General features: G+C 43.2%; 1 protein-coding gene across 1 annotated transcript; it reads right to left on the bottom strand.

Moving 5' to 3' along the window:
• Nucleotides 1-3297: 3297 nt before the first annotated feature.
• LOC117129808 lies at nt 3298-8232 on the bottom strand. The gene is made up of 2 exons (XM_033283046.1): nt 5865-8232; nt 3298-5783 (listed from the first exon to the last, which is right to left on the bottom strand). Exon 1 carries the CDS (start codon nt 8175-8177, stop codon nt 7233-7235), a length of 945 nt encoding a protein of 314 aa, XP_033138937.1. The 5' UTR covers nt 8178-8232; the 3' UTR covers nt 3298-5783; nt 5865-7232.
• Between the last annotated feature and the right edge of the window lie 14999 nt (nt 8233-23231).

Below are 23231 nucleotides of genomic sequence, written 5' to 3' on the forward strand. Positions count from 1 at the left end.
GCTTAGACTCTTGCAAAGCTAAGCTTGGAAAGGCCATGAGATCTTCCTCATTAAAAACCTCACCAAAGAAAACCCATTGGGACAAAACTTTGATGAGGGAAAAAGAGTGAAGAACTCATGGCTAAGGGGACTCAGCCACTAGGTGTGAGATCCAGGAGTCCTAGCCTGACGTGAATGGACTCCATGGTCTTCTGTCTCGCGGCTTTGGTAAAGACATCAGCTAACTGATCCTCACTCCTTGTATAGCATGGCAAGATTACTCCCAAGACAATCATCTGCCTCACCTTGTAGCAATCAACTTCAATGTGCTTGGTTCTCTCATGGAAGACTGAGTTGGTTGCAATGTGTATAGCCGCTTGATTATCACAATGCATAGTCATTGGAGCTGCTTGCTCTATCTCCAAATGCTTCAAGATCCCTTTGATCCACACCAACTCATTGGTAAGCTTCAGCATTGCTCTATACTCAGCTTCAGCACTTGAACAAGACACCACCTTCTGCTTCTTGCTCTTCCAAGTCACCAAGTTGCCTCCAATGAATGTACAGTAGCCGGTGGTTGATCTTCTGTCTGCTCTATCTCCAGCCCAATCCGCATCACAATATCCCACTACTTCAGTACTCTTGTTGCATCCCATCCAAACTCCAAGGCTTGATGTCCCGTTCAGATACAAGAGCAGTCTCTCCACCATGCGCCAGTGATGATCCTTTGGGACTTGCATATGCTGGCTCACTTGGTTCACAGCAAAGCAAATGTCTGGTCGTGTGATGGTGAGGTAGATGAGCTTCCCTACCAGCTTCCTGTATAGCTTTGGATCATGAAAGACCTTGCTATCTTCAATCTCCCCCTCACGTGGAATCTTGTATCCATCTTCAAGAGGCAACTTTGCTGTCTTATCTCCTTGTATACCTGCATCTTTCAAAAGATCAAGTGTATACTTCCTTTGAGAAATGAACAATCCTTCCTTAGATCTACACAACTCAATTCCAAGGAAGTATTTCATTTCTCCTAAGTCTTTGATTTCAAACACAGATTTCAAAAACTCCTTGGTGGCTTTTATACCAGCCTTATCACTACCTGTTATGATAATGTCATCCACATATACAAGTAGACAGATGATACCTGAGGGTGTAGTGAGAGTGAAGAGAGTGTGATCCAATTCAGACTTCTTGAACCCACGCCCATTTAAGGTAGTGCTCAGTTTGTTATACCATGCTCTAGGAGATTGCTTCAACCCATAGATAGCCTTCTTGAGTCTCAATACATTTCCAGGTTTCACAAGGTGCTCTAGACCTGGTGGAGGATGCATATACACTTCATCCTCTAGCTCTCCTTGAAGAAAGGCATTCTTCACATCCATCTGCCACAGCTCCCACTCAAGATTCACAGCAAGAGATAGTACAATTCTTATGGTATGGAGTTTGGCAACAGGAGCAAAGGTATCAATGTAGTCTTCCCCATATGTTTGAGTGTATCCTCTAGCCACCAATCTTGTCTTCTTCCTCTCAATAGTTCCATCAGGTAGATACTTGATAGTGAATATCCACTTGCTTGTTACTGCCTTCTTCCCTCTTGGCAGCTCACTCTCAAACCAAGTGTCATTCTTTATCATAGCATTTGCTTCATCACCCACTGATTCTTTCCAATCTTCATGTAACATTGCTTCCTCATATGATCTTGGTACACTGCTCTCATCTAAGCTTGTAATGAATGCACAATGTTCCTTTGGGTAACTTGCAAACGAGCACACAGCCTGAGCATTGTAGTACACTCTCGTGTTTACCCAGTTGGAAGCATCTCTCTTTAGCCGTGTGCTTCTCCTTAATGGGGCTTGTTCCACTTCGACCACCGTAGGCTGGACCACCGTAGGCTGAACAACTTCTCTTTCTACTTCATTTGGTTCCACATGATCTTCTTGAATGGATTCTTCCTGTTCTTCCTCTCTTTGTATCACACCTTGACCATGACTATCTGAGTCTTGATCCTCATGATCTTCAGGCTCAGCCTCATTTCCCCCCTCATGATCATGGTGTGATGGTTCTTCAGCTTCATTCTCCCTTGATGGTTGCTGATCCTGGGACATGTTGATTCCAAGTCCTTCCAGTACACGCCTAAGACTTGTAGCTCGATCAGATGGTTGAGACAAATCTTCAAGATCTTCCCACTTTCTATCTCCATAAAAGCTCTTATCCTCCAAGAACTTCACATCTCTAGACACAAGAACTCTCCTGGCTTCTGAATCATAGCATTTGTATCCCTTTTATGACGTTGAGTAGCCAATGAACATGGCTCTTGTGCTCTTTGCTTCTAGCTTATTCCTTAGCTCCCCGGTACAAGTACAAAGCACACGCATCCAAAGACTCTTAAGTGATCCAGCACAGGTTTGCTTCTGTTAAGAACTTCATAAGGAGCTTGATCTTCCAGGATCTTGGTTGGTATCCTATTGATTAGATAACAAGCCGAGATCACAGCATCACTCCAGAATCTCTTAGGCACACTTGTATGAAACATCATAGACCTTGCCACCTCCATTAGGTGTCTATTCTTTCTCTCAGCTACACCATTCTGTTGAGGAGTGTATGGACAACTTGTCTGATGTAGGATCCCATGTTGAGCTAGGTGACTCTTGAATGCATTGCCAGTATACTCTCCACCATTATCTGACCTGAAAATCTTAATCTTTGCATTATACTGGTTAGATACATATGATTGGAAGTTTTTAAATGCATCAAGAACCCTATCCTTTGTTTTAATGAGTGTTATCCAGGTGTATTTAGATTTCTCATCTATAAATGTGACAAAGTACTTGTAATTATCTCTAGATAAGCAGGGAGCAGTCCATACATCAGAGTGAACAAGATCAAAACACTTATCATAGATAGTAGTAGATCTTTTAAAAACAGTCTTACAATTTTTTCCCAAAATACAAGCCTCACAATCATTATTTTTAAACATGACACCTGGAAACATTAAGCTTAAGGCTCTAACATGTGGATGTCCTAGCCTAGAATGCCATAATGCACCTTTACTTAAAACAGAACTCAGCAAACAACTAGAAATGGGGTTAATGTCTTCAAGTACATAAAGATCCCCCTTGGTTACTCCTTGTCCGATCAACTTATTGCTCTCAATATCCTGAAATGTCACATTGTTAGGACTAAAGATAACATTGCATTGTAGATCATTGGTACATCTTTTAACAGATAAGAGATTAGAAGTAAAATCAGGCATGTAAAATGCTTTATAGTTCTTATCAAATAGCTTTAAGTCTCCTACGCCTTTAATGGGAATTCTATCTCCATTTGCAATCATTACATGTCCATGAGCAGGTTCTATGTTTTTGATTAAGCTATCATCACTAATCATGTGATGAGATGCACCAGAGTCAACAATCAATGGTTTTATGCCTCTAGCAAGATGAGTTCTAGGTGATTCATTTCTCAGTTTTAATGTCTCAATGATATCTATCAACCTATTCTCATTCCTAGGCATCATGTGAGCAGTATATGAGTAACCAAGAGTGTTTCCGAATGTACCAGACTCCTTAAGAGCTTTGATGAGGGCATCTATGTCAGATTTGCGGATCACTTCATGCTCCAAACTCTTTGCGGCCGTGTAGTGAGTTGCCATTGCCTTGCCTGCGCTTTCACCCACTTGTGCACTTGAGCCCGCTCCTGAGGGACCGGCTTCACTTGCTTCAGTAGACAGGTTAGCTCTGGCTTCTCGATCCTTGTTGAACTTGGCCGGCTTGAGATGGGGATGAAGGATCCAGCACTGGCTCCTCTTGTGTCCCGGCTTCTTGCAGTGATCACAGTTACCTCCAAACCTCCTCTCATCACCATACTTCCTCTCATCAGTCTTGTATGCTGCACGGTTAGCCTGCGCTCCTTCCTCAGCCTTGTTGGCTAGAGCTAAGTCTCCCTTGCTTCCGAAGAGACCAAGAGACCCTTCCTCCTTCTGGAGCTGCGCACACACTTCCTCCATGGATGGAAGACTTGGCATCCTCAGCATGTGCTTTGGTGCAGCCCTGGAATGGCTGTCTCTCCCTGGATCACTTGAAGGGGGCGTGGATGGATGAAAGGTGATGGATATGGTCTTCTCCTTAGAACTATGGGATGCTATAAAGATGTTTTTTTTCTGCTCCACAGACACAGGATCACCCTGCTTAGTGTCTAGGATGGATCACAGAGATAATCCTTGCAAACAGAGAATCAAAGACTCGATCTGTATCAAGGTTTGTGGATTGATGTGGGACACAAGAGAGATGGCTCGCCTCCTGATACTCCAAGGCTTCTGATCTGGATATGACACACCAAATCAGAGAACCCAAGCTGGATATTACACACCAGCAGAATTGAGAGAAAACTCAAAACAAAGAAGTTGAAAAAAATGTCGATTGATTGATCTCCATGCCAAAACGTGGCTACATATGTTAAAAGAATAAAACTGAAAACCCTAAATTTAAACCAAGATGGTTTAATCTCCTAATCCAATTCGAAATTGGTTTATTTTAAATACTAATCTACCCAAATCTGGTTTACTCTAATTCCTAATTGTCTTTGGTTTAAATTAAATGAAAGCCCAATAAACTAAACCCATTACATTACAATTAAATCAAACCAACAAGCTGGTTCTTCTTTGGTTTATGATGGGCCACGACTTGAACTTGATTTGGAGTGTCTCCTAATGAGCTTTAGATCCTCCACGTCCTGTTAGGCCAGCTAGAAAGCAAGTGGATCAAGATTCTGGCTGCAACTCTCTTTTTGGACCGAAAAAGCCTTATTTCGCCTAGATCCAAATATAGCCCAATCCAGAAACTTCCTGACATGTTTTCCTTGTTCTCCATACATATTTGGACGAGGTGAATGGTCTCCATAGCTCCTGTTAACCTCAGTTGGTTGAATCCTCTTTGTTCAAGCTGTTTCAAGGCAGTACCAACAGTTCTTCTCTTCTCTCTATCCAGAACCTCATAGATCATGCCAATAAGAGTATGATACTGTCCATTAAACTGCACCATGATCAGTGGTATAGCTGACCCATACATTGGCTTCAATCCACTGATTCCAATCCAGATCAGGATCACACCATCCCCTCCTCCTTTAAAAGGATTTGTCCTCAAATCCAAGCTTTGTAGGATGATAGAACCTTGATAATTTAACTCCAAAGTTCCTGACCTGGCCATGAGATATATCATCACCTCTCTAGTCTCTCCAGGATGAAACACAAAGCTCTGCAGTCCTTCTTCATGTCTCAGCAACATCTTGTAACTTTCCTCACTGCATGTGGCTTCTAAGGCAGATGATTTCTCCACTTTGTTGAGTTTGCAGTTGAATGCTTCTCTCCAGGATGATCCTACCCACGTCCTGCTCATGAACATGAGACCATGTACTCTCAGTTTAACATCCTTCTGGCCAGGTGGTCGTGTGGTTTGGTCCCCATACTCATCCTCCAGTTCTGGCTTCCCTTTAACCACCACCAGTTCCTGTTTATCTCTTCTCAGCTTGTTCTGGTCAGTTATGAACCTGATAAAGGACGTGTTACCTCCTGACTCTCCTTCATTCTCTCAGCAAATAGTTTTTATCATACCATTCTCTCTCCCTTTAAAAAGATTTGACCACAAATCTTGTTTTTCAAGAGTGAATGAACCTTGCAAATTGAGCTTGTATGCAGTTGCTTTCTGATCCAGAATTTGTTTGTTTCTTCTAACCACACACAAGCTTCCTCCTGGTTCAAAAACAACTTGTTGCAGGCCCTTAACAACTCTCAGATGTTCCACTAAGCTGAGCTGAAGACATACCAAAGGTCTGATTAGTAACTCACAAGCTAAAGACTTAAAGTTATCACCTTGCTCAACAGTAGGAAGCACCAATTCAAGAGCTTTAGATGACCCTCCAGGAACCTTTTCTTCTTGTTTTATTTGATCAGGCACGTGGCCACACTCAGCTTCTGCAACTTCTGCCTCCTCCTCTAGTTTTAAACAAAGAGTTGTTGGTTCTGGTTCAGTTTTATGACTCTCCTCAATCTGTTTTCTTGGAGAAGCTAATATAGAGGCTTGCAGCTTTTCCTCCTCTTGTTTCAATGATAGAACAGGAACCACAGATATTCTCTCAGCCGGTTTTAACGGCAATTCAGACCAATAGGCAGACTGATCTAAAGTAGTAAGCTTTGTTGCTGCTTCTGGTTTTAGTTTTGGAAGTTTCCACTGCGAGACAAACCTCTTCTTCATCAAGGTCTTCATCTCCACCCATGAAATAATTTGAGGTTTTTTTTCAAATCTCCTAGTCTGAGAAACTCTCTGCCACCATGAGAAAGCACTTCCACAGAGTCCATTGACTGCTAGACATACCTTTTTCTTTTCAGTGTAGTATAGGAGTCCAAAGAGAAACTCCATCTTCTTTTCCCAATCAAGGTATGCCTCTGTATCAATCTTCCCATAGAAGAATGGAATTGTAAGCTCTTCTTCATATCCAGACATAGAATACAGTTTGTTAACTGATAGATTTCGTGCTCCCTTGTTAAAACTTCAAACCCTAACCCTCAAGAGGCTCTGATACCACTTGGTGCAGCCCTGGAATGGCTGTCTCTCCCTGGATCACTTGAAGGGGGCGTGGATGGATGAAAGGTGATGGATATGGTCTTCTCCTTAGAACTATGGGATGCTATAAAGATGTTTTTTTCTGCTCCACAGACACAGGATCACCCTGCTTAGTGTCTAGGATGGATCACAGAGATAATCCTTGCAAACAGAGAATCAAAGACTCGATCTGTATCAAGGTTTGTGGATTGATGTGGGACACAAGAGAGATGGCTCGCCTCCTGATACTCCAAGGCTTCTGATCTGGATATGACACACCAAATCAGAGAACCCAAGCTGGATATTACACACCAGCAGAATTGAGAGAAAACTCAAAACAAAGAAGTTGAAAAAAAATGTCGATTGATTGATCTCCATGCCAAAACGTGGCTACATATGTTAAAAGAATAAAACTGAAAACCCTAAATTTAAACCAAGATGGTTTAATCTCCTAATCCAATTCGAAATTGGTTTATTTTAAATACTAATCTACCCAAATCTGGTTTACTCTAATTCCTAATTGTCTTTGGTTTAAATTAAATGAAAGCCCAATAAACTAAACCCATTACATTACAATTAAATCAAACCAACAAGCTGGTTCTTCTTTGGTTTATGATGGGCCACGACTTGAACTTGATTTGGAGTGTCTCTTAATGAGCTTTAGATCCTCCACGTCCTGTTAGGCCAGCTAGAAAGCAAGTGGATCAAGATTCTGGCTGCAACTCTCTTTTTGGACCGAAAAAGCCTTATTTCGCCTAGATCCAAATATAGCCCAATCCAGAAACTTCCTGACATGTTTTCCTTGTTCTCCATACATATTTGGACGAGGTGAATGGTCTCCATAGCTCCTGTTAACCTCAGTTGGTTGAATCCTCTTTGTTCAAGCTGTTTCAAGGCAGTACCAACAGTTCTTCTCTTCTCTCTATCCAGAACCTCATAGATCATGCCAATAAGAGTATGATACTGTCCATTAAACTGCACCATGATCAGTGGTATAGTTGACGCATACATTGGCTTCAATCCACTGATTCCAATCCTGATCAGGATCACACCATGCTTGATCACATCATTGAACGGAGGATCCAACGTCAACAGCAACCCAAACACCTGATCCTGCTCCCTCCTCTCCATGAGTAGCTCTTGATCAGCCGTGCTTGGCCTCAATGATTCAAGCTCAGACCACAAGGATCTATACTTGCCCAAATGCTTGGTGAACTCCTCTCCATCTTGTACCAGTGTGTTGATAGCTTTCTTGATCTCATACACACGGTTCAGATTGGTAACGTTCCCAAAAGTCTTTTGGAGTACCTCCCACAGGTGTTTTGGAGTCTCACAGTAGCTGTAGGCTTCCAAGAGATGTTCTTCAAGTGATCCTTGTAGCACAGATAGCACCATCAAGTCATCTTGAATCCACTTCTTTCCATCAGCAACCGCGAGCTCTCTTCCACCTTCTTCCTCACTGGCCACTGGTGCTGGAGCTTCATCTGTGATGTGACCCCATAACCCTAGCCTCCCAATGGCTGTCTTCACAAGCCTAGACCACAACAGGTAGTTTCCCCCACCCTTGAGTGAAATCGGAACCGTGATAACTTTGTTTCCTCCCATCTTGATTTGCTTGAACTTAGTTTAGAATCTCACAAGAAAGAACGTTTATCTGAAGCTGAAGAACACAAGATCTCAATACCAAAGCCAACCTGGCTCTGATACCATATGATTTTAGAGAATAAGAAAGGTATTGAGTAGTTTAAGAGAGATTCAAGAGAGATTAGAGTGTTTAAGAGAAGGTGTATGAGATTATCATGATGAACTAGAGAGAGAGAGACTCATAAACTCGTGTTATCCATTAATCAATCAGATTACAAGTTATATAGTAAGGGAGAGAGACACTAGGTTAAACATTAGGGAAAGCATAAGCATGTGGAGTCAAAGGGGAAGAGGAGCGTCCATTTGAAATGATCCAATGGGAGAGCTTACACGCTTTGGTATCTTGGCATCTAAGACCAAGATGCTGTTTGCTTTACAGCCTGGAACAGCTAGAGACGCGCTGGTCTTCTTCCCTCAACGGACTGATCAGGATAAGGCTGTAACAAGGTTAATCACTCACGGTAACTCCACTTGGGTAACTTTAGGATGATCCTCTTTCCCTAAGTGTACGGCCTCACTTGTACGGCCTTGGCTTGTACGGACATCCCTCATGTACTGATCCCTTATTCAGAATCCTCTCATCCCTTCATGCCTTCACCTTGATGTCTCTTCTCTCCTTTTATTTAACATGAACTAGATCACACTCTCTTCACTCTCACAACTCCCTCAGGTATGATTGCACTCCTTGTGTATGTTGATGATATCATTATCACAGGAAGTGATAAGGAAGGTATCATAGCAACCAAGGAGTTTCTTAAATCAATGTGTGAGATTAAAGACTTGGGAGAAATGAAATACTTCCTTGGAATTGAGATATGTAGATCCAAGGAAGGTTTGTTCATGTCCCAAAGGAAGTATACACTTGATCTTTTGAAAGGTGCAGGTGCTTATGGAGGCAAGACAGCAAGAATGCCTATGGAGGATGGCTACAAAGTCCCACGAGAGGGGGAGATTGAAGACAGCAAACCTTATCAGGATCCTAAACTCTATAGAAAAGTAGTTGGCAAATTGATTTATCTTACCATAACTAGACCTGACATTTGTTTTGCTGTGAATCAGGTGAGTCAACACATGCAAGTGCCTAAGGAGCATCACTGGCGCATGGTAGAGAGGATCTTGATGTATCTCAACGGCTCACCTGATCAAGGAGTATGGATGGGCTGCAATGGAAGCACAGAAGTGGTGGGATACTGTGATGCGGATTGGGCTGGTGATAGAGCAGACAGGAGATCAACCACAGGCTATTGCACGTTCATTGGAGGCAGCTTGGTGACTTGGAAGAGTAAGAAGCAGAAGGTGGTGTCTTGCTCAAGTGCAGAAGCTGAGTATAGAGCTATGCTGAAGCTCACCAACGAGTTAGTGTGGATCAAAGGCATCTTGAAGCATTTGGAGATTGATCAAGCCACGCCAATGACCATGCATTGTGACAACCAAGCTGCCATTCACATTGCCTCCAACTCGGTGTTCCATGAGAGAACCAAGCACATTGAAGTTGATTGCCACAAGGTGAGGCAGATGATCATCTTAGGAGTCATCTTGCCATGCTACACAAGGAGTGAAGATCAGTTGGCTGATGTGTTCACCAAGGCTGCAAGGCAGAAGACAATGGAGTCCATTCACATCAGGTTGGGCCTCATTGATCTTGGTAAAGGAAGGAGCTGATCCCCTTTGGCTGTGAGGTCTTTACTCTTTTTCCCTCACCAAGGTTTTGTCCCAATGGGTTTTCCTTGGTAAGGTTTTTAATGAGGAAGATCTCATGGCCATCCAAGCTTAGACTCTCACAAAGCTAAGCTTGAGGGGGAGTGTTGAGATGAGGAAGCCATTATGAGAAGAGGAGAGGAGTTAGAGGAGTAATGGGAGAGGGAACGGACGGTGTGTGTACGGACGGTACGGACAGTGTACGGCCGGTACGGATCACCTCGACCATGATGACTCGAATCACCTTTAAAGTCCATTTAAAGGATGTGCAAAGTTAGGGCATGGCATGTACGGATAGGGCATGACCGTACTGATGAGAGACCGTAAAAGAGAAGGAGGATGGAAGGCAAAGCCACCATCAGACGCGGAAGGTTTGGAACGGATCAGACCGTTTATGGATAAGGTTGGAGCGCGCCTTATCTATCCAGCTCTTGGACAGGCTGTAAAGCCAGAAGCGTGTGTTCCTTTCTGACCTTGACTACACATGCTTAGACTAGTGCCATTTCCCTTACTTGAAAGCCCTAATGTCTCTCCTATATATATTGTAACCTCATCCATAATAAAGATTAGACAGTTCTATCCTATTAACCTCTCTACACATTTCGATCATGATTATCCATTAGTCACTAATCCTTTCTCTACTCACCCTAAATCATACTACTCTCTCATATACAACTCAGATTCTCTAAATCTCATACTTAGCTTCTCTATCCTTGTTGAACTTGCTCGGCCTGAGGTGTGGATGTAGGATCCAGCACTGACTCTTCTTATGCCCTTGCCGCTTGCAATGCTCACAGCTTCCCTCATACTTCTCATACTTCCTTCCATCTCCACGGTACGCTGCCTTGTTTGCTTGCGCCTCTTCTACTTTATGAGCCGTGGACATTCCCTTCTTGCCTCCAAACAACCCAAGAGAGCCTTCCTCCTTCTGAAGTTGTGCGCATACCTCCTCCATGGATGGGAGAGTAGGTGATCTCAGGATATGCTTGATCACATCCTGGTAGCTTTCATCTAGAGTCATCAATAGCCCAAACACCTGATCTTGCTCTCTCCTCTCAATGAGCGATTCCTCATCAGTTGTGTTGGGTCTAAGACTCTCAAGTTCGGACCACAAAGCTCCAAACTTCCCCATGTGCTTGGTGAGATCTTCTCCATCTTGCCTCAAGACACTGATGGTTTGCTTCAGATCAAACACCCGACTTATGTTGGACTTGTTTCCATACCTCTTATGGAGCATGTCCCAAAGGCGCTTAGGAGTCTCAAAGTGCACGTAAGCTTCAAGTATGGGGAGCTCCAGAGAGGCATGGAGCACAGACAGCACCACCAAATCCTCTTGGACCCATCTCTTTGCTTCAGCTACCGCAAGATTCTTCCCGTCGCCTTCTTCTTCATCTTCTTTGGCCACTGGCTCCGGACCATCATCTGTGATGTGGTTCCACAGCCCTAGCCTTCCAATGGTAGTCCTCACTAACTCGGACCACATCAAGTAGTTCGAGCCTCCCTTCAGTGCAACCGGAACTGTCACCAGTTTGCTAAAGTTGGTCGTCTCCATCTCCTCTTCTTTATCACACAAGAACAAACTCGCAAATGTAAAGAAAGGAACAAGGATCTCTCAATACCAAAGCCAACCTGGCTCTGATACCATGAGATTTTAGAGAGTAGAATAGGTATTGAGAGATTAAGAGAAGTTTAGAAGAGATTGTGAAAGAAATGGAGAGATTATGTATGATCCATGATGAACAAGAGAGAGACTAGAGAGAGAGTAACATAATCCGCTTAGTTTATTAATGAGAGAGTGATTACACTTATATATGAAGCTTAAGACACTAGGGTTTAGATTGCATAAAGGAGAAAGCATGTGAAGTCAAGATACAGCTAAGGGCGCATTTGAATCCTTCCAATGAGAGTCTCCACATGTGTGAGGCATCTTTGAATATGCCTTTACCTTTCCAGCTCTTGCCAGACTGTCAGACGCGCTCCCCCTTATCCTCTCAACGTTCGGATCAAGCTCAGCCTTAAGGTAAAGTTACTCTAGCTAGTTTAACCTTTACCTGAGCTGAGTAACTCCTTAACCGCGCATGATGGTACGGCCTGATCGTCCGTACCCTTTGCCCTATCCGTACAGTCCGTACATGATGCTTCTATCTTCCTCTCTAATGCTTCTACACTTCCTAAGGTCTCCTCTTCATACCATAAGGCTCTCTTCTTAACACTGGTGATTCTCCAACAATTTATGTATCCAAATCAAGCTTCTTACAAAGTGATTCATCCTGGTTTGATTGGAACGACGAAGAAGCTGTCCTATTCCCAAACTGGGAAATTGGAATCACCGGATTAGAAAGTGGGATAACTTCTTCATCCCAACTCCTATGAGATTTATTCAACTTCCTGGTGATTATCCAACAATTTATGTATCCAAATCAAGCTTCTTACAAAGTGATTCATCCTGGCTTGATTGGAACGATGAAGAAGCTGTCCTATTCCCAAACTGGGAAACTGGAATCACCTGATTAGAAAGTGGGATAACTTCTTCATCCCAACTCCTATGAGATTAATTCAACTTCCTGGTGATTCTCCACCAATTTATGTATCCAAATCAAGCCTCTTACAAAGTGATTCATCCTGGTTTGATTGGAACGACGAAGAAGCTGTCCTATTCCCAAACTGGGAAACTGGAATCACCTGATTAAAAAGTGGGATAACTTCTTCATCCCAACTCCTATGAGATTTATTCAACTTCCTGGTGATTCTCCACCACTTTATGCATCCAAATCAAGCTTCTTACAAAGTGATTCATCCTGGTTTAATTGGAACGACGAAGAAGCTGTCCTATTCCCAAACTGGGAAACTGGAATCACCTCATTAGAAAGTGGGATAACTTCTTCATCCCAACTCCTATGAGATTTATTCAACTTCCTAGTGATTCTCCACCATTTTATGTATCCAAATCAAGCTTCTTACAAAGTGATTCATCCTGGTTTGATTGGAACGACGAAGAAGCTATCCTATTCCCAAACTGGGAAACTGGAATCACCTGATTAGAAAGTGTGATAACTTCTTTATCCCAACTCCTCTGAGATTTATTCAACTTCCTGGTGATTATCCAACACTTTATGTATCCAAATCAAGCTTCTTACAGAGTGATTCATCCTGGTTAAATTGGAACGACGAAGAAGCTGTCCTATTCCCAAACTGGGAAACTGGAATCACCTGATTAGAAAGTGGGATAACTGTTGAGATGAGATCATTTTGAGATGAGATCATGAAATGGAGTGATGAGTAATGAATGGGAGGAAAGGGCATGAAGTAGTGAAGCATTAGGAAGAAAGGGATTGAGGAGGCTGAGTCCGTACAATCCGTACACTCCGTACATGAGGAGTGGCCGTGCAAGTCTTGGGTAACACTCTTCACTATTCAGGATGGTTTCTTGTGAAAAGGGTGATGGTAACTATGAAGAGTTACCAGCACTTGATCAGACCGTTGAGGGAAGGATAAGGCCGCGGCTTGACAGGCTGTATGCAGCTGGAAAGGGAAAGCAACCTTATCCATTCATCCCACACATGTGGAGTCTCCCATTGGCTTAGTTTGAATTAGGCGCCTATCTTATCCTTGACTCCACATGCTTTGCTTACTTTACCTTTGAGGAAAACCCTTGTATCCTCTCCTATATATTTGTAATCTCTTCATTAATGATAATCATACAGTTCTTGACACAAAAACACTCTCTTAGACTCAAAGACTCTCAATCATGATTCTACACTAAACTCTTAGCTAAACTCGTTCTAAATCACCTCTAAACTTCTCTAATCCCTTTCTTTTCTTATATCAAACTCAGATTCTCTAAAGTTCATATGGTATCAGAGCCAGGTTCATCATAATCTGGGTTTGATTACTAAGAACACTTGAGTTGCATTTCATTCATCCGAGTGGGTCTGAAATGGAAAGCAACAAAGCTGTGGTTCCGGTTACTCTCAAGGGGGGTAACTATCTTTTGTGGTCTCGTTTGGTGAAGACCGCAGTGGGGAGTAAGGGTTTATGGGGACACATCACACAGAGTGAAGCCCCAAAGCTCATTACTTATGAAGGCGACAAGGAGGTTGTCGAGTGCGATGAGGAGAAGTGGGAGCAGGATGATCAGCTGGTGATGTCCATACTCCAACGGTCTCTTGAAGTGTCTATCCTGGAGGCATACAGCTACTGTGAGACAGCAAAGGATCTTTGGGACACGCTAAAGAAGGTTTATGGTAACATCTCAAACTTGAGCCGTGTGTTTGAAGTGAAACGTGCTATCAACAGCTTGACACAGGAGGACATGGAGTTCACTAAGCATCTTGGGAGGTTCAGAGCCTTGTGGTCCGAACTGGAGATGCTGAGGCCAGGCACAACCAACCTAGATGAGCTGGCTGAGAGACGCGAGCAGGATAAGGTGTTTGGGTTGCTGCTCACGTTGAATCCAAGCTACAACAGCCTCATCAAACACATTCTGAGGTCCGGAAAGTTACCTGATCTTGAGGACGTGTGTGCGCAAGTTCAGAAGGAGGAAGGGTCTATTGGTCTCTTTGGAGGGAAAGGGGAGATCACTCTTGCAAACCAAGCTGAGGTTCCACAAGCAAACCGTGCAAGCTCTAACCAGTATGATGCAAAGAAGTTCACGGGAAATTGTGATCATTGCAAGAGACAAGGTCACAAGAAGAACCAGTGCTGGATCTTGCACCCTCATCTGAAGCCGGCCAAGTTCTCAAGAGAGAAAGATGGGAGAGCCAATGTCTCGTATGCTGGAAGTGAGCCGGGGAGTTCAAGTGTTGCTGGGAGCTCAGGCCAAGCTGGAGAGGGCGGGACACGTGAGCCTGGAGATAGCAAGGCCCTGGTGACTTACACAGCTCAACCAAGCCTTCAGAACAACCGTGAGAACGAGTACCTGAGGAGATCAGACCTTGACTCCCTCATCAAAATGCTAAAGGAGAATGGTAACACACTTGGTACTCTTGGTTACTCTTTATACACTTTTGTGTATTAGAGCATGATTCAAATAATCAGAGATAATCAGATGAAAAGATTAAAGAGATTAAGAGATTTTAGTGAGAGAATAAAGAGAGAGACTCAAAACTCCATTAATTAATAAAGATGAGGTTTACAACATACTTATATGAGAGAGACAATCAATTTCGAAATCAATAGATAAGGTAGAGGTTCAGGGCATGTGTAGTCAAAGAGAGCCATCCAAAAGCAGCCAATGGGAGTCTTCACATGCTTGATCCCTTTGGCATCTTTTACTAGATGCTGTCTACTTTACAGCCTGTCTCCAGCCTCTCTAGCTGTGAGGAAACCTTATCCATATGACATTTAGGAATGTAAAAGATTATCTGAGTTTAGAAAGGATTAAAGAAGGAGAATAAGAGATTAAGAGACAACTTAGAGACTAATGGAGAATCATAGTGAAATGAGTAAAGAGAAGGATTGTTTAGAACTGTCTAATCTTTATTAAGGGATGAGATTACATATATATAGGTCCATACACTTAGGGTTTTCGAAATCATAAAGCTAAGTAAGCATGTAGAGTCAAAGAGGAGCCTAAGCTTTAATTTGAACCGGCCAATGAGTGTCTTCACACGTTTGGAGCATCTTCTTGATCCAAGACTAGATGCTCTTCCTTTCCAGCTCTTGCCAGCCTGTCCTAGCTGTCAAGCCGCGTCTCCCTTATCCTCTCAACGTTCGGATAAGGTCTTGGCCGAGTGTAACTTAAGCTCAGTACATGGGAGTAACTTGGATAGTTACTTTGACCCCTTTTACCTTGTACGGATGATCACTTGTACGGCCTTGTACGGATGATCAACCCATTCCTCCTCTTCACCTCTTTGCTCTCTTTATGTTCTCAATATGAGATTAAGAGATCCTTTAGAGTAATCAGAATAGAGAGAGTGTTTAAGAAGTGATTAAGAGAAGTTTGTGAAAGATTAAGAGACTAGATAGAGCAATTTAGAGTCTAAGAGATAATCATAGTGTCTAAGAGATTAGAGAGACTCAAACTGGATAATCTTTATTAGTGTTGATGATTTACAATATATAGTGTGAGCATACAAGGGTTTTCGAAATCAAGGAGAAGACTAAAGCATGTGAGGTCAATCAGGAGAGGATAAGCTCATTTGGACTAGCCAATTAGCTTCTCCACATGCGCGGAGTATCTAGCATCTTGGACCGAGATGCTCTTGCCTTTCCAGCTGTTCCAGCCTGTCAAGGCGCGCTCTACCTTATCCCTAAACGGTCTGATGCATCAAGGTAAGTTCCTTCCCTTCTCCTAAGTTACCGCATGTAACTTCTTTACCCTTGTCAAGGTTTCACCCATCTTCATGTGTACGGTCATGTACGGACTGTACGGACTTGTACGGACCTTACCCAAACCTTCCCAAGCTTCAACTCATCTCCTTAGTCTCAACTCCTCACTTGCTTCACACTTATGCTCAGCTCAACTCAACACTCCCCCTCAAGCTTAGCTTTGTGAAAGTCTAAGCTTGGATTGCTATGAGATCTTCCTCATTAAAAACCTTACCAAGGAAAACCCATTGGGATAAAACCTTGATAAGGGAAAAAGAGTAAAGACCTCACAGCCAAGGGGATCAGCTCCTTCTCTTCCCAAGATCAATGAGGCCCAACCGTATGTGAATGGACTCCATTGTCTTCTGTCTTGCAGCCTTGGTGAACACATCCGCTAACTGATCTTCACTTCTTGTGTAGCATGGCAAGATGACTCCTAAGATGATCATCTGCCTCACCTTGTGGCAATCAACTTCAATGTGCTTAGTTCTCTCATGGAACACCGAGTTGGAGGCAATGTGGATAGCTGCTTGGTTGTCACAATGCATGGTCATTGGCGTGGCTTGATCAATCTCCAAATGCTTCAAGATGCCTTTGATCCATACTAACTCGTTGGTGAGCTTCAGCATTGCTCTATACTCAGCTTCTGCACTTGAGCAAGACACCACCTTCTGCTTCTTACTCTTCCAAGTCACCAAGTTGCCTCCAATGAATGTGCAATAGCCTGTGGTTGATCTCCTGTCTGCTCTATCACCAGCCCAATCCGCATCACAGTATCCCACCACTTCAGTGCTTCCATTGCAGCCCATCCATACTCCTTGATCAGGTGAGCCGTTGAGATACATCAAGATCCTCTCCACCATGCGCCAATGATGTTCCTTAGGCACTTGCATGTGTTGACTCACCTGATTCACAGCAAAACAAATGTCAGGTCTAGTTATAGTAAGATAAATCAATTTGCCAACTAGTTTTCTATAGAGTTTAGGATCCTGATAAGGTTTGCTGTCTTCAATCTCCCCCTCTCGTGGGACTTTGTAGCCATCCTCCATAGGCATCCTTGCTGTCTTGCCACCATAAGCACCTGCACCTTTCAAAAGATCAAGTGTATACTTCCTTTGGGACATGAACAAACCTTCCTTGGATCTACATATCTCAATTCCAAGAAAGTATTTCATTTCTCCCAAGTCTTTAATCTCAAACATGGATTTAAGAAACTCCTTGGTTGCTATGATACCTTCCTTATCACTCCCTGTGATAATGATATCATCAACATACACAAGGAGTGCAATCATACCTGAGGGAGTAGTGAGTGTGAAGAGGGTGTGATCTAGTTCAGACTTCTTGAAGCCTCGGCCATTTAGAGTTGTGCTCAGCTTGTTGTACCAAGCTCTTGGTGATTGCTTCAACCCATAGATAGCCTTCTTCAGTCTCAACACATTTCCCTTCTTCACTAAGTGTTCCAAGCCTGGTGGGGGATGCATATATACTTCATCCTCAAGTTCCCCTTGTAGGAATGCATTCTTCACATCCATTTGCCATAAGCCCCATCCAAGGTTCACAGCCAAGCTTAATACAATTCGGATTGTATGCAACTTAGCTACTGGTGCAAATGTCTCAACATAATCCTCTCCATAGGTTTGAGTAAAGCCTCTTGCAACCAGTCTTGACTTCTTCCTCTCAATCTTTCCATCCGCTTTGTACTTGATTGTGAAGATCCATCTACTAGTCACAGCCTTCTTCCCTTTTGGTAACTCACTCTCATACCATGTATCATTCTTGATCATAGCTCCTGCTTCATCTCCTACTGACTCTTTCCATTCTTTATCCTTTATTGCCTCTTCATAGCTTCTTGGGATGTGATTCTCATCCAAGTTTACCATGAAAGCGCAATGTGCTTCTGGATATTGAGCAAAGGAGCACACGGCTTGAGAAGGATGCTCCACAGCTTGGGCATTGTAGTACACTCTCGTGTTTACCCAACTGGAAGGATCCTTCCTTATCCTTGTACTCCTTCTTAGTGGCTGCACAACCGGTTCTTCTTCCTGTTGTTCTTCTACCACTTCATCTTGAGAAGGTGTTTGTATCACACCATGATCATGCCCATGACCATCAGAGCCTATGCTCTCTTCTCCTTCATCTTGGTTAGCCTCTTGCGTAGGCTCCTCCTCATGCGTCTCTCCTCCCTCATGATCAAGGTGGGATGGTGAACCAACTTCAGGAGGTGTTGTTGCGTGATCTCTTGGATCCTGGGATGTACTGATTCCAAGACTTTCAAGGATGATCCGCAAGGTGGTGGCCTTGTCTGATGTTAAGTCCTTCAAGTCTTCTTGATTCTTTTCTTCATAGTATCCTCTATCTTCCAAGAACTTCACATCTCTAGATACAAGAACTCTCCTTGCTATAGGATCATAGCATTTGTATCCTTTCTGTGTAGCTGAGTATCCTATGAACACAGCCTTAGTACTTCTTGCTTCTAGCTTGTTGATGATCTCTCCTGGTTTGAGCACAAAGCATAGACATCCAAAGACTCGCAAGTAATCAAGCACTGGTTTGTACCTGTTCAGAACTTCAAATGGAGCCTTCTCATTCAGAACCTTGGTTGGAGTTCTGTTGATCAAGTAACAAGCAGTAGCCACCGCATCACTCCAGAATCTCTTTGGAACTTTACTCTGAAACATAAGAGACCTTGCCACTTCCATGAGGTGCCTATTCTTCCTCTCAGCCACACCATTTTGCTGTGGAGTATACGGACAGCTTGTTTGATGTAGGATCCCATGTTGTGATAAGTGTTCCTTGAATGCATGACTTGTGTACTCTCCTCCATTATCTGATCTCAAAATTTTAATCTTAGCATGATAATGGTTAGTTACATAAGTTTGAAAGTTCCTAAATGCATCAAGTACCCTATCTTTGGTCTGAATTAAGGTTAACCAGGTGTATTTGGATTTTTCATCAATGAATGTGACAAAGTACTTATAACTATCTCTAGATAAGCAAGGGGCAGTCCACACATCAGAATGAATTAGATCAAAGCAGTTATCATAGATAGTAGTAGACTTTTGAAACACAGTTCTACAATGCTTGCCTAAAATACAAGCTTCACAATCTTTGTTCTCAAACACAACACCTGGTACCATTAAGTTCAAAGCTTTAACATGAGGGTGTCCTACTCTAGCATGCCACAATGCATTTTTATTCAATAAAGAAGCAGAAGTAAATGAACAACTATAATCAGGAACAGAAGTGAGCTCTTCAAGCATATAGAGGTCTCCCTTAGTCACTCCTTTCCCAATCAATCTGCTGCTCTCAATATCCTGAAACTTCACATCATTAGGACTAAAGATAACATTGCATTGTAAATCATTAGTACATTTCTTCACAGATAATAGGTTTGATGTGAATTCAGGCATGTAAAAAGCTCTAGATTCTTTGTTAAACAACTTAAGCTTTCCTATTCCTCTAATAGGTATCTTATCCCCATTTGCTATCATCACATGCCCATGCGTAGGTTCTATATCTTTAATCAAGTTCTCATCACTTATCATATGATGTGATGCACCAGAATCAACAATCAATGGTTTACCTACTTGTTTAGCATTAAGACATAGATTACTAAGCAATGGATGCATCCTATCAGTTCTAGCAATGTGAGCAGTTCTATACTCATGCCTAGCTTCTAACCGTTCTACTAGTTCTCTAATCAAGTGATCATCCTTGTATGCAATCATAGAGGCTCCAAAGGAATAACCATAAGTGTTACCGTTTTCCTTTAGCATTTTGAAGAGAGCATCAAGGTCTGATCTCTTGATGTAGTCATCATTGCTGCGTGAGCTTGAGGCGCCTGTGTAAGCCACCAGAGACTTCCCATTCCCATCATTGCCTCCAAGCCCATCCGCTTCACTTGCCTTGCTGGTACCAGCTCCATTTGAACCTTCAGTCACATTTGCCCTTTCCTCACACTCCTTCATGAACTTGGCCGGCTTGAGGTGTGGGTGAAGTATCCAGCATTGGCTCTTCTTATGACCATGCTTCTTGCAATGATCACAGTTGCCATTGAACTTCCTGTCCTCATACTTCCCGTGAGATGCCTTGTTTGCTTGTGGAGCCTCGGTTGAGTCCTCATGAGCTGCTTGATTGGCAAGAGAGAGCTCCCCCTTTCCTCCAAATAACCCCATAGATCCCTGCTCCCTTTGGATTTGCGCACACACCTCCTCAAGGTCCGGAAGCTTATCTGACCTTAGCATGTGCTGGATGAGGTGAGTGTAGGCCGGGTTCAGTGTGAGAAGCAACCCAAAGACCTTGTCTTGCTCGCGCCTCTCATTCAACTGATCTAGATCAGTTGTGCTCGGCCTCAGCATCTCCAGCTCTGACCATAAGGACCTGAACCTCCCCAAATGCTTAGTGAACTCCATGTCCTCTTGTGCAAGACGGTTGATAGCTAGCTTTACTTCAAACACACGGCTGAGGTTGGAAATGTTCCCATATACCTTCTTCAGCGTGTCCCACAGCTCCTTGGCTGATTCACAGTAGCTGTAGGCATCCAAGATAGCTGGGTCCAAGGATGCGTGTAGAACCGTCATCACCAGCATGTCTTCTTGTTGCCATTTCTCCACAGCCGCTTCATTGGAGACCTCTTCTTGATCTCCTCCCTGAGTAATGAGTTTCGGAGCCTCCCCTGTTGTGATGTGCCCCCACAAACCCTTACTTCCCACCGCAGTCTTCACCATCCGAGACCACACAAGGTAGTTGCTACCTTTGAAAGTAACCGCTACCTTCATCCTCATGTTCATCCCATGTTCCATCTTTGCTTGACTTGAAAACTTGAATCTTGAATCTCGTACACACCAACCTTGAGTCTAGAATCACGCAAACACACAGAACGTAGCACAGCTTCAACTAGAACGTATCACAGCTTCAACACCTTCAAGGCTACTCGCGTGTAGCTTCAAAGCCGTTAGCTTGTAACTCTCTAAAGATCAAACCCCAGATTCAAATGAACCTGGCTCTGATACCATATGAGATTAAGAGATCCTTTAGAGTAATCAGAATAGAGAGAGTGTTTAAGAAGTGATTAAGAGAAGTTTGTGAAAGATTAAAAGACTAGATAGAGCCGTTTAGAGTCTAAGAGATAATCATAGTGTCTAAGAGATTAGAGAGACTCAAACTGGATAATCTTTATTAGTGTTGATGAGTTACAATATATAGTGTGAGCATACAAGGGTTTTCGAAATCAAGGAGAAGACTAAAGCATGTGAGGTCAATCAGGAGAGGATAAGCTCATTTGGACTAGCCAATTAGCTTCTCCACATGCGCGGAGTATCTAGCATCTTGGACCGAGATGCTCTTGCCTTTCCAGCTGTTCCAGCCTGTCAAGGCGCGCTCTACCTTATCCCTAAACGGTCTGATGCATCAAGGTAAGTTCCTTCCCTTCTCCTAAGTTACCGCAAGTAACTTCTTTACCCTTGTCAAGGTTTCACCCATCTTCATGTGTACGGTCATGTACGGACTGTACGGACTTGTACGGACCTTACCCAAACCTTCCCAAGCTTCAACTCATCTCCTTAGTCTCAACTCCTCACTTGCTTCACACTTATGCTCAGCTCAACTCAACACTCAACTCCTTTGTGCCTTTACCTCAAATGCCTCAACTCATCTCAACACTCCCCCTCAAGCTTAGCTTTGTGAAAGCCTAAGCTTGGATAGCTATGAGATCTTCCTCATTAAAAACCTTACCAAGGAAAACCCATTGGGATAAAACCTTGATAAGGGAAAAAGAGTAAAGACCTCACAGCCAAGGGGATCAGCTCCTTCTCTTCCCAAGATCAATGAGGCCCAACCTGATGTGAATGGACTCCATTGTCTTTTGTCTTGCAGCTTTGGTGAACACATCCGCTAACTGATCTTCACTTCTTGTGTAGCATGGCAGGATGACTCCTAAGATGATCATCTGCCTCACCTTGTGACAATCAACTTCAATGTGCTTGGTTCTTTCATGAAACACCGAGTTGGAGGCAATGTGGATGGCAGCTTGGTTATCACAATGCATGGTCATTGGAGTGGCTTGATCAATCTCCAAATGCTTCAAGATGCCTTTGATCCACACCAGCTCGTTGGTAAGCTTCAGCATAGCTCTATACTCAGCTTCTGCACTTGAACAAGACACCACCTTCTGTTTCTTACTCTTCCAAGTAACCAAGTTGCCTCCAATGAATGTGCAATAGCCTGTGGTTGATCTCCTGTCTGCTCTATCACCAGCCCAATCCGCATCACAGTATCCAACCACTTCAGTGCTCCCATTGCAGCCCATCCATACTCCTTGATCAGGTGAGCCGTTGAGATACATCAAGATCCTCTCCACCATGCGCCAATGATGCTCCTTAGGCACTTGCATGTGTTGACTCACCTGATTCACAGCAAAACAAATGTCAGGTCTAGTTATGGTAAGATAAATCAATTTGCCAACTAGTTTTCTATAGAGTTTAGGATCCTGATAAGGTTTGCTGTCTTCAATCTCCCCCTCTCGTGGGACTTTGTAACCATCCTCCATAGGCATCCTTGCTGTCTTGCCTCCATAAGCACCTGCACCTTTCAAAAGATCAAGTGTATATTTCCTTTGGGACATGAATAAACCTTCCTTGGATCTACATATCTCAATTCCAAGAAAGTATTTCATTTCTCCCAAGTCTTTAATCTCAAACATGGATTTAAGAAACTCCTTGGTTGCTATGATACCTTCCTTATCACTTCCTGTGATAATGATATCATCAACATACACAAGGAGTGCAATCATACCTGAGGGAGTAGTGAGAGTGAAGAGGGTGTGATCTAGTTCAGACTTCTTGAAGCCTCGGCCATTGAGAGTAGTGCTCAGCTTGTTGTACCAAGCTCTTGGTGATTGCTTCAGCCCATAGATAGCTTTCTTCAATCTTAACACGTTCCCTCTCTTCACTAAGTGTTCCAGGCCTGGAGGTGGATGCATATACACTTCATCCTCAAGTTCTCCTT

This window comes from Brassica rapa, unplaced genomic scaffold (assembly GCF_000309985.2).
Source record: "Brassica rapa cultivar Chiifu-401-42 unplaced genomic scaffold, CAAS_Brap_v3.01 Scaffold0164, whole genome shotgun sequence".
Taxonomy (NCBI): Eukaryota; Viridiplantae; Streptophyta; class Magnoliopsida; order Brassicales; family Brassicaceae; genus Brassica; species Brassica rapa.